The 12,076-nt window shown below is 49.0% G+C and overlaps 1 protein-coding gene across 1 annotated transcript in view; it reads left to right on the forward strand.

The window, feature by feature from the left end:
• Positions 1-5,591: 5,591 nt before the first annotated feature.
• The window catches only part of cacna1eb (calcium channel, voltage-dependent, R type, alpha 1E subunit b), a gene marked incomplete at its 3' end in the record, with an annotated part of 180,761 nt that continues 174,276 nt past the window's right edge, over positions 5,592-12,076 (forward strand). The window contains exon 1 of the mRNA XM_084327663.1: positions 5,592-5,905. Coding sequence (XP_084183789.1) covers positions 5,802-5,905 — 104 coding nt within the window. The 5' untranslated portion in view covers positions 5,592-5,801. The remainder of the gene's footprint in view (positions 5,906-12,076) is intronic.

Consider the following 12,076-nt stretch of genomic DNA (forward strand, 5'->3'; position numbering starts at 1 on the left):
ACACTATCGACCTGCGTTGACACGCACAAATTAGGCAAAAGGTTCAGACTCTGCGAGCAGTGTGGGCGCACTCATTAAAGCCTGCAAGATCACAGCCAGAGAACGGCTTTCAAACTCGAAATAACACAGGACTTCAATGGATATGTTAACTTTGATGAATTATACTGTACGTTTTTATTCTCGAGTCCAGTGGATGTAGCCTGAAATTCCCTGAATTATGAATAGGAATACACTGCCCTGTGCTGCAGGAGGCGTCTGTTAGACATTGTTGATGAAGTGGGCTGCTCACAAGTTTATTATTATCAGTATTTATTTTGTTGGCAACAGTCATATCATCACCATCCATCATATATTATTTGTGTCTTGTAGATTTAGTTCATAACCTACATGCATATTGATTCAATTGCATTCATAATCTGTTTACCATAGTCCATAAGCCTGAATATAGCTTGAGAGCATTTAAAGGTCCCATGATTAAAAACCCACATTTGCAGTGCATTGTGCACACATTTGGGTCTCTGATGGACCTACTAACACACAAGCTGTAAAATAAGACAACCTAATCAGATAGCACACAACCTGTATTCAGAAACTATGCCTTTTTAAAGGAACACACCAACATTATGGGAAATGCACTTACCGTCTTCTCCTGAGTCAGACAATTAGATAGATAGCAATTTCCTCTCTGTATTTCAGTAGAAAGCTATCCGGCTGCAAGCTAGCCTAGCTTAGCACAAAATGGAAGTGGATATGGACCAGCTAGCCTAGCTGTTGGCCAAAAACCTGGAGCTTTAAATTAGGCTAGTGGTCCGTATCCACTCCCATTCATTTGTGCTAAGCTAGGCTAGCTTGCAGCCGGATAGCTTTCTACTGAATGCACAGAGAGGGAATTGGTATCTAGATTATACAGCTCTTTTGGACTTCTGTCTTTATGCGACGCCAGTATGCTTGTGTTGGGAGCATGTCTATGTTCCCCGGGTTCTATGTTCCCCGCTTTGATTGATTGATTGATTGAAAATTTTAGACCACCAGCCCTGATTCCAAACTCTAACCTTAACCAGTTCGAAAGAGGGCCTAAGCTTAACCGTTCGAAACAAGGCGGACATTAATAATTAATAAAATAATAAAAATTAATAAAATGTTCAATCTATTAATCAATCAAAGTGGGGAACATAGGACCCGGGGAACATAGGACCCGGGGAACATAGGGATGATCCCGTTGTGTTTATGTAGCGCTAGTGTGTTATGTGAGTTGGGTTGGCTGTATTGGTGTCAAAAAGGGCATATCAGCTGTGAAAATTAATAGGAGGCGAGGTCCTCACAAATATTTTTTCTATTTGATGTCAAAACCAGCCAAAAACGTTAGCCTAGCTTAACCTTGTTGTTTGTAAATAGGTGAAACACGTCATCATCAGCATGCACCCAAAATATAACAAATCCAGGTCCAGCGCAGCTGCATGGTGTGCCTTTGTACCTCGTGCTCCTACCCACTCAAAAACCATCTGGCTTGGGTGGTTGACATACAGGAGAGGTTAAAATACAAAGACTCCACACAGAAGGAAAACCATGGTCATTCATGAAACTAGTAAAAGAGGGAGAAAGATATAGAGTCCGTCCGAGTCTGATACAGAGGACGCTCCTCCGAGTCCCAGCTCTATTAGTCCTGCAGGTGGAGAGGGTCCTAAACACTGAGGGGATACTTTCGCACCAGCAATACAACCACTGAGGCTCTGGCAATGACATGGACTCAATGAAATGAGATTACGGAGCAAAGGCTGGATGGACAGAAGAGGAAGAGGAAGGAGGAGAGTAAAGGAAAGGATGCAGATGGGAAGGAGGAAGAGGAAGAAACAGGCCCAGACCCAGAGGGGTCTGAGGACGAGGATCTGCTCCCAAGTGCACATCCGCCACCGCTACCTCCTGCTGCCCCCGCTGCCGTCTCTGTGCCCGTCGTCTTGGGCAGCCCACTCGGTGTGGTGACCTGCCCGCTTGTTGACTCTGTCGTGGCCCCTGACTATACGTGGATACTGGTTGGTGTATGTACAGTATAAGCGGGAAATGGGATATAAGATTCTTGACTCTTGAGTCATATTGGTTCTGCAACACCTAGTTTCACAGTTTGATCTGAATTGTATTCGATTGCTCCCGTGCTAAGTTTTCATTTGCATTTTAAGCTACAGACACATAAACAGCCTGTCAAGAACAGGACTGAAACAGAAGGGTATAGATTGATTGATTGATTGATTGAAAACTTTATTAACAGATTGCAGAATGGGTACAATAGAGTACGGCTCAATACACACAATTGTTAAGGGGATGCAGACCAGAGAAATACTTTCGTCTTGTTTACATCAGGGTCCCCCATTTTCAATTCATCATAACATTTATGACATACATGACATACAGATAAACAGTACTGTTACATCCAGACATTTATGACATACCAGATATACAAATATACAGTACTGTTTAAGAGACAGGGTTTCTAAAAGAGAGTATACATTTGAGGGGGTTGGGTGGGGGGGGGGGGGGTTTGGATGTTTACAGGGGCCAGTTTTGAATTGCAGCCTCCCGTAGGTACTCTTTGAGAGCGGTTTTGAATGTGGGTAGGGATTCACATTGTTGTGGCATAATTGCTAAACGTGTTATGTCCCTTTTTTTAGCCGAATCTGGGTTGAACATGATTTGTGGAACTCCCTCTGGTGTTGTGGTCGTGGTATTCACTGACCTTTGGGACATGTACATGGGTACCTTAGTGGTGTAGTGAATCTTGTAGACCAGGCCCATTGCAAGTTGCTGTACTCTGTCGTCTACTCTAAGCCATCATAGGTTGTCAAAATGGGCAGGGGTGAGGTGGGTTCTAGGAGTAAGGTCAAGCAGTAGTCTGACCAGTTTGTTTTGTGATGTTTGTAATCTTGTTTTTAGCGCCTTTGAGGTGCTTTGGTACCATGAGGTGTAGGCATAGTCGTAGTACCCTTGAATGAGTGCTCCTGCCAGAGTCTACTCTTCAGGGTATTCTTGTTTACCAGAGAGGAGATCCGGTACAAGAATCTTGTTGGTTGACTTTCTTTTATTACAATGGTTGCCATTTTGTCACAGGAAAGATTTGCCTCTAGGATGGAACCCAGGTATGTAATTTCATCTTTCCTTGTGACAATATTGTCACCCACTGTAACAGAGAAGCCGTTGGTCTTGCTGAGTTTGTTATTTGATTCGAAGAGAATGGACTCTGTTTTACCCAGGTGTAATGATAGTTTGTTATCAGCGAGCCAGGTGCAGATTCTGCCGAGTTCAGAGCTGATGGCTTTTTCAACCTGCAACTTGTCCCTGTCAGAGACCAGCAGGGCTGAGTTGTCCGCGAACAGGAACAAGTTGCAGTCACAAGCTGATGACATGACATTTGCATAAATTAGGAACAGTAAGGTCCTAGTATGTTTCCTTGTGGAACACCACAGCTCACTGTGCATTCTAGAGACATGCTAGAATGCAACATCTGAGTGGTATTTTCAGCAAAGAAATGTTTGGGACCTCAGAGACCTATATTGACTTTTTTATTTTAATTTTTTATTATTATCTTTTTCCCCCTCCTTTTTCCGATTTTTCTCCCATCCCATTGTTAGTCGCTATGCCAATTCCCAACCCCCTTCCTGGTTGTTGCGCACTTTCCCCTACTGTTGGTCCGAGAGGCCGGAGACTGTCACATGCTTTCCTCCGACGCATGTGCAGCCAGCCGGCAGCCAGCCTGGCAGCGCGGATTCTCACTGGGAGAGTGTAACGTGTGGAAGGTCGCACTACCTCTCCAGATCCTACCCTTGCTGAGCAGGCGCCCCGACCGAACTGTAGGGGTCGCTGTCCACAACGCCCAGGACCCACCCACGGCTCCCCTCCCCCTAACTCTGTAGTCTTCACTGACCTCTTAGTTTCCCTCTGCTTGCAGACTCTTCTGTGTAGGTGAGGGCACATCTCCAGCTATAGCTACAGTTACGTGTCCAGCGCAGGTCTGACGAGCGCTGCTGCTGCCGATGTGTGACTCACCCTCCCTGTGCCTCTGCTCTCCCACACTCCGTCATGTTCCTTTCAGCTCTGGCTCAATGGAGAATGCCTTGTTTCCTGTGCCTCCCATTAAACTCCTATTTCCCCGCCTGGCTAACGTGGCCCCCACACAACTCTCTTCCAGTAAAACAACAAGAAAGAGAGAAAAAAGAAAGACAGTAGTCTGTCACCTTTTTTTTTTTCATCATCATCCACAAACTTGTCCTCCACTTTACTTTCAATAACATAGAGAATAATAACGGCAACAATGGAGGAAGAGATTGGTCCGCAGATTCATCTACGTAGGTGGCTGCAGTAGGTTCCAAGTTAGTCATTTCTTTGTTCCCAAAAACATGCACTGCTAGAATATATTTTTTTGTATCTACTTTTTCTCCCATTTTCTATTTTTCTCCCATCCCCAATTTCGTATCGTCCAATTCTACCCTCTCCTGTCTCGAACGTTGTTAGGCCATGTCTCCCACAAGCGGGCTGCAATGTGGACGAAGCCTTACATCACGTGTCCCCTCCGGTACTCGAGGAAGCAGCCGTCGCATCTTTTCACCTGCACAGCGCGATCTCTCAGCGTCGGGGGTCTGCGTTTGGAGGGCACGCCGCCCCCGTCGCTTCCTGATTCTGCTGCGCAGGCGCACCAACCGACCTGTAGGAGTCGCTGTCCACAACGTCCGATCCCCACCCATCAGCTTCCCACCCCCTAATACTGCCAATTGTATTAGTATGAACGACCAGCCAAGCTGATAGCAATGCGGAGAGCTGGGCTCAAACCCAGCGTCTCCTGCATTGGTGGTGAGCGCCTTGCCCACTGCACCACATAGCCGCCCCTGCTAGAATTTTTATCCTGCGAGAGAGAGTCAGCTGCAGGATAAATGTTGACCGTCCAAATGCAGTGCCTAAAAGCAAGACGTGTTGATTATTTTCATTGTGGGGTCTGCTAATCAGTACACACCCCTCCTCCATATTCAGCATCCCTTTTCTATTCACTCTCTGCATCCTGCCTAGTACTTGCTACAGACTAGTTAGCAGTGGAGGATGAATCGCCTCTGCATGCAGCAGCAATAATTGTGAATAATGGGAGATGTTTCTGTTAGGTCAAGGTGTTCGCCCAGAGACAGCCAGATCCATTCGATTAGTCAGTTTTTCAAATATCAATCCAGTCGGACGCCCTGAGTCAGAGGAGACATTTGACCCACTATTCTATTCACTGTGAGCGTCATAGTCTGAGAAGCCCTGGCCCATCTGACCTTCCTGTCAGCCCCTTGAATTGTATCAAAGTTTAAAGGACAGATACAGTGTCTGAGCGATGGAAAAACAAATCTGTTTTCTAAACCAATGTGATAAGTTCTCTTCACCTTATGCTGGATGTCTTTCTCTGTTGTTTTCTCCCCATTCGTATAGAATTATGGTGAGACAGCTGGCTACCGACCTATCCGAAGATGCTCACCAGTTCAGACCAGTCCATATTCCTCAAGCCCGACCTCCACTCTCCGTCTGGCTCTGGTCCCAGGGGGCCAAGCGGAGGAGGGACACACATACGCTCCTCCCTGTCCCTCCCCGAGCCTGAGGCCTGGTGGACCTCCAGCCCCGCCGTTCGCCATGGCCTGGCGCCAGGGTCCCGGTCCTCCTCTCTGCAGGTCCCCCGCGCCGACCCCGAGTACCTGGGGCTGCCTCCTCGGGCGGCCAGCTTCGACGTGCCCTGCAGGGGGGACGAGGGCTTATCTGAGCTGGGGTCGGGGCCTGTGAGCCCCCATAGCATGAACCGGCGACGCGGGGGCACGGTGGACCAGAGGGACGTCATCATGGCCCACCAGGCCCACAAGATCCAGAGCACGCCGCAGGCCCGAAGGAAGGAGTGGGAGTGAGTACAGACACAAACAGAGGAAAGGGGCATCCCTTAAAAAAAGTCCGCCTGCCTTCATCTGAAAGCACCTGCATGTTAATTTGACTGTGGATTGTCTTTTTTGGCAACATACAGTAGCTGTGTTGGTTATGGTGTAAATCAAATGCTGAATAACATTATTAATAGCGGTGCTAAGCATGCTTGTTGGTGGAACTTTGACCTTGGCCACATCATGCTGACGAGACACTTCCCATCACTAGAGTGTGGAGTGGCACTCCATCTCTGTTACAACCCACCTCCTCTCTCTCCATACCTCTGTCACTGTTACAACCACCTCCTCTCTCTCCATACCTCTGTCACTGTTACAACCACCTCCTCTCTCTTTCCATACCTCTGTCACTGTTACAACCACCTCCTCTCTCTCTCTCTCTCTCTCTCTCTCTCTCCATACCTCCAACTCTGTTACAACCCACCCCCTTTCTCTCCATACAGTACCTTCATCACTGTTACAACCCACCTCCTCTCCATACCTCCATTTATGTTACAACCCACCTCCTCTCTCTCCATACCTCCAACTCTGTTACAACCCACCTCCTTTCTCTCCATACAGTACCTTCATCTCTGTTACAACCCACCTCCTTTCTCTCCATACAGTACCTTCATCTGTTACAACCCACCTCATTTCTCTCCATACAGTACCTTCATCACTGTTACAACCCACCTCCTCTCTCCATACCTCCATTTATGTTACAACCCACCTCCTCTCTCTCCATACAGTACCTCCATCTCTGTTACAAGCAACCCACCTCCTCTCTCTCCATACCTCCATCTCTGTTATAACCCACCCACCTTCTCTCTCTCCATACCTCCATCTCTGTTACAACCAACCCACCTTCTCTCTCTCCATACCTCCATCTCTGTTATAACCCACCTCCTCTCTCTCCATACAGTACCTCCATCACTGTTACAACTAGGCAGGGCTCTACGCAAACTTTTTAAAGTTTATTAACAAACTATTTATTACATGCATATTACAGTATACTGTGTGTGCATGCGTGTGTGTGCGTGTGTGTGCATACTAAGGGGCAAACATCTGTGCAATAGCACATACCACCAAAATCACACATTGGCCGATGCCTACTAGACATGAAGGATATCGGTTGTCCAGCTGCTTTTGTATGTTATAGTGTTGTCACGATACCAACATTTTGACTTGGATACCGATAGAAAAGGTAATGGAATATATTATTAGATGACAGAACATGGACATTTCTTTATACAATTCTTTAATTCATTTTAATTTAAATTCATATTTTGACGCTGTTGAAAAAATATAAAATGATTATGTTACGGCTGCTGAGCTATATACTATAGCTAATGTCCATCAATATATTCCTTTTGAATGAAATAGGTTCAGGAATCAGGATTGTTAGGAGAGAGAGAGAGAGATTCAGCCCCCCCTTCCCTCACTATTGGATGGCTCTGAGTGTTCCCAGCGATAGCTTGGTTAGCGTTAGCAGGTTAGCTTAGTAAGCGTTAGCAGCTAACATTAGTTAAAGGGGACATGTACTGCTATTCCTAGCACTATTTGGGCAACTTTACACAATTCCTGTGAGTGTATTGAAGACATCAGTACGTTTTTTTTCAAAAAAATTCATTGTTTTATATTTCTAATCAAGTACTCAAAACCATAATTTTTCAGCTTCAAGATTTCAGGCTGTTATGGCCTGGCTCCGCCCATAAGCACTTTGAGTGACAGTCAGTCCACACAGTCTGCGACTGATAGACAGAGAGAGATAGAGAGAGAGGGAGGGGGTGGGAGGGGGTGGGAGGGAGAGAGAGAGAGAGAGAGAGAGAGAGAAAAGACAGGCCGTTCTTTTTTTCTCTGCCTCTCGGTGTGCTGCGCGGCAGCTTGTGGGGGGGGGGCCCTCCCTTCCTCCCTCTCACTTCCTTTTTTTCTTTCTATCACTCTCCCGTTCGGAGGTGTGTGTCGCGCGGCGAGTAATGGGTCCAATGCATCTAACATGCTTTACATCCTCGCCATTCCTGTATGCCCATGTCGCAGTAAAAACCTTAACTAACATTAGCTGCTAACTAAACTAAGCTAAGCTAAACGCTCACAGGCACAGGATAAATCAGTTTCGTTTTCCAATAGTGAGGAAAGGGGGCGGGTGGGGCTGAGCCTGTCTCTCTCCCTCTCTCCCTCTACGTTCAATGATTTGAAGTAGCGTTACACTATAAAAACGAACTGGATAGTTGATGATAATAAACATTTCACTTCATTAGCAAACAAAAATATTGTAAAATCATTAAGTCTGCTATAAGCCATTCTCCCTCTCTCTTGTGTGTGTATAGATTTACTATAGGCTACTCTTTTTGACATGGATTAGGCTAATTAGCTTTAACAATCCTGATTCCTGCCTATTTTATTCAAATGGAAGATATTGATTTAAATATCTATATAGCCTATACAACATTTTTTTATCGTATCTCCTGTGCTGGCACAAGTGTTACGAATGGGGGTGATGATGAAGGTGAGGCGAACACAGTTTGCAGACAAGAATGAAAGAGCCGAGACAGAGACGAAGGGTGATTCTTAATGAAGGGAATTTTACTGAATCATAACCAAAATACAAAACAAACGAAAGGCACTGGCACTGGTCGCTAACATAACAAAGAGGCGAAAACAAGAAAACGACAGGAGTAGACAGGCACGAACTCACTTGACAAAACACCAGGGAACACGGGCACGACACAGGGACATCGCGGAGACAATGACGCCACAATAACTGTGAGGTTTTGTCCGCTGCTCACCAACTTTCTCTGTCTTCTTTAAGCCTACTGTTAGGAATTCCCTACTCACTCTCTCTAGCCCCCACCCTCTCGTTCTTTACTCTCAGTGGCCACACCTGTTCGATTATCAATTACCTCTCGCACCTGTGGTGGCAGGCTAATTAGTTCCCCTGTGGGCTTTAAATACCAGGGCGCTTCCCCTCGTTTCGGCGTGGGGTCGTGTTGTATTCATGCTGAGTCATATTCTCTAACATCTAGACTCTTTCGGGAGATCCTCTGGTCTACCAATGCTGTATATGGATTTCTCCAGCCTTGAGATGTTTTGCTCCAGCCTTCGTCTGCTGTCGCCGTAGCCTGTGGAGGAGACTGTTCTGCGCTCCCTGTAACTTCCACGGGAGGCACCCCAGCGTTCCACTGCAGACCCCAGCGCAGCTGTTCGTCCTGACGCACATCTAGACCAACGCGCATCTTCCGGACCCTCGGGCTTGGCACGCTCTCCAGTCACCAGCGCGCAACGCGCATCTGCAAGGGCTTGGCACGCTCTCCAGTCACCAGCGCGCAACGCGCATCTTCAAGGGCTTGGCACGCTCTCCAGTCTCCAGCGCGCAACGCGCATCTTCAAGGGCTTGGCACGCTCTCCAGTCTCCAGCGCGCAACGCGCATCTTCAAGGGCTTGGCACGCTCTCCAGTCTCCAGCGCGCAACGCGCATCTTCCAAAGATCCTTGTGCTTGGCACACTCCTCCTCGCAGACGCACCCCGATGCGTCTCTCGGTTCCGACGTGCACACCAAGGTGTGGCGCGCCATTCTGTTCCTCGGCTCCGACAGCGGCTACCCGGTGGACGACACCCTCGCCACCGCCGCTGTTCCAGCACCCTGTTCCTCGGCTCCGACAGCGGCTACCCGGTGGACGACACCCTCGCCACCGCCGCTGTTCCAGCACCCTGTTCCTCGGCTCCGACAGCGGCTACCCGGTGGACGACACCCTCGCCACCGCCACTGTTCCAGCACTCTGTTCCTCGGCTCCGACAGTCGGCTACCCGGTGGACGACACCCTCGCCACCGCCGCTGTTCCAGCGCTCTGTTCCTCGGCTCCGACAGCGGCTACCCGGTGGACGACACCCTCGCCACCGCCACTGTTCCAGCACTCTGTTCCTCGGCTCCGACAGTCGGCTACCCGGTGGACGACACCCTCGCCACCGCCACTGTTCCAGCACTCTGTTCCTCGGCTCGGACAGCCAGCCACCCGGTGGCGATGCCCTCGCCCCGCTGCTGTCCCTGTACCATTACGCATACGCCTGGGTGAGTTTTGATTGTGATGTCACTCACCCAGCGTGGTGCCTCTTGCCCCCCCCGTTCCCGCTGCTGTCCCTGTACCATTACGCATACGCCTGGGTGAGTTTTGATTGTGATGTCACTCACCCAGCGTGGTGCCTCTTGCCCCCCGTTCCCGCTGCTGTTTCCTGTACCATTACGCATACGCCTGGGTGAGTTTTGATTGTGATGTCACTCACCCAGCGTGGTGCCTCTTGCCCCCGTTCCCGCTGCTGTTTCCTGTACCATTACGCATACGCCTGGGTGAGTTTTGATTGTGATGTCACTCACCCAGCGTGATGCCTCTTGCCCCCGTCTCGCTGCTGTTCCTGTACCATTACGCATACGCCTGGGTGAGTTTTGATTGTGATGTCACTCACCCAGCGTATTGCCTCCTTTAGTTCTCACTTAGTTAGTAGTTTGGACATTTCATCTCCCACTCTGTTTTTGTTCTCACTTAGATAGTATTTTTGGACATTACATCTCCCCCTGTGTGTTGTCACACGAAGATATTATTACCTTGTTACCTTGTTTATTTGGACTGTTCTGCATCTGCTCTGTTTGTTCCCTTTTGAATATTAACCCTCTCCTCTGTTCTGCAGAGCGGCCCAGATGTTTTCCCACCAGTCCCCAGTTCCTCCCTGTTCCCCAGCCCGCCTCCGCGGGCCTCAGTCCCCTCTGTTCCCTAGTTCTCCCCTTTCTAGTTCCACCTAGTTCCTGGTCCCAAGTTCTCCCCTTCTAGTTCCACCTAGTTCCTTGTCCCTAGTTCTCCTAGTCCCCAGTTCTCCTGTTCCCTAGCTCTCCTTGTCCCGACTTCTCCTAGTCTCTAGTTCCTCTGTTCCTTTAACTTTCCCCTAGCGTTCATTAACCTTCCCTTAGTGTTCCCTTTTCCTGCCCGCCTCTTAAAGGCACCTAGTTTTTCCCCTCTTGTTATATTCCTGTATTTGTGTTCTCCCTTAAAGGGACAGTGCCCTTTTTCCCTGTCTCTCAATAAATATCTGTTTCTTGGCAAACCATCATACCTGTCTTGTGTTGTGCGATTGGGGTCGGTTACAAACCATAACAGTACGACCCCACCAAATCGACGACCCCAGCCAGCACAGACGGTGTATGTTGAGTTTGCCTTTTTTTTCTTGTTCCCTCTAGTTCCCCTCTAGCTCCCCTGTTAGCTTCCCTGTTAGCCCAGTTTAGCTTCCTTGTTAGTCCTGTTTAGCTCCCTTGTTAGCCTGTTACTCCCCTGTTTAGCTTGTTAGTCTCCCCGGTTAGCTCCCCTGTTAGCTCCCTTGTTAGCCCTGTTTAGCTCCCCTTTTTGCCCTGTTTGACCCCCCTGTAGCTTGTCCCCCTCTCCAGTGCCCCTGGTCCTGGTCCTTGACATTTTAACCCAGTCCCTCAGCAGAGCCCCTGTCTGCTAGCTTAGCCCCGGCTGCTAGCACAGCCTCTATGTTTATGCAGCCCTTGCTGCTGGCATAGGCCCTGTAGCTAGCCATGCCCTGGCGGCTAACCCAGTCCCTCAGCAGAGCCCCTGTCTGCTAGCTTTGCCCCGGCTGCTAGCACAGCCTCTATGTTTATGCAGCCCTTGCTGCTGGCATGGGCCCTGTAGCTAGCCATGCCCTGGCAGCTAACCCAGTTTCCCTCTGCATGGCCCCGGTCTGCTAGCCTGGCCCCGGCTGTTAGCACAGCCTCTATGTTAATGCAGCCTTGCAGCTGGCATAGGCCCTGTAGCTAGCCAGGCCCAAGCAGCTAACCCGGTCCCTCTGCATGGCCTCCACTTTTTTGTGTAGTTTATCCCACTGCTAGGACTGCCCTTTCAGCTAGCAAGGTCAGTTTATCTCACACAGCTAGGACTGTCCTTCCAGCTAGCTTGTTCTCTCATGCTGGTCCAGCCCTGTCTGCCAGCCTGGCTCCGGCAGCTAGCGCAGCCTCTATGTTAATGTAGCAGTACAGCTAGCATAGGCCCTGTGGCTATCAGTGCCCTGGCAGCTACCCTTTCCCTCTGCTAGCCTGGCTCCGGCAGCTTGCGCAGCCTCTATGTTAATGTAGCAGTACAGCTGGCATAGGCCCTGTAGCTATCAGTGCCTTGGCA

This window comes from Notolepis coatsorum (assembly GCF_963971535.1).
Source record: "Notolepis coatsorum genome assembly, chromosome: 13".
Classification (NCBI taxonomy): domain Eukaryota; kingdom Metazoa; phylum Chordata; class Actinopteri; order Aulopiformes; family Paralepididae; genus Notolepis; species Notolepis coatsorum.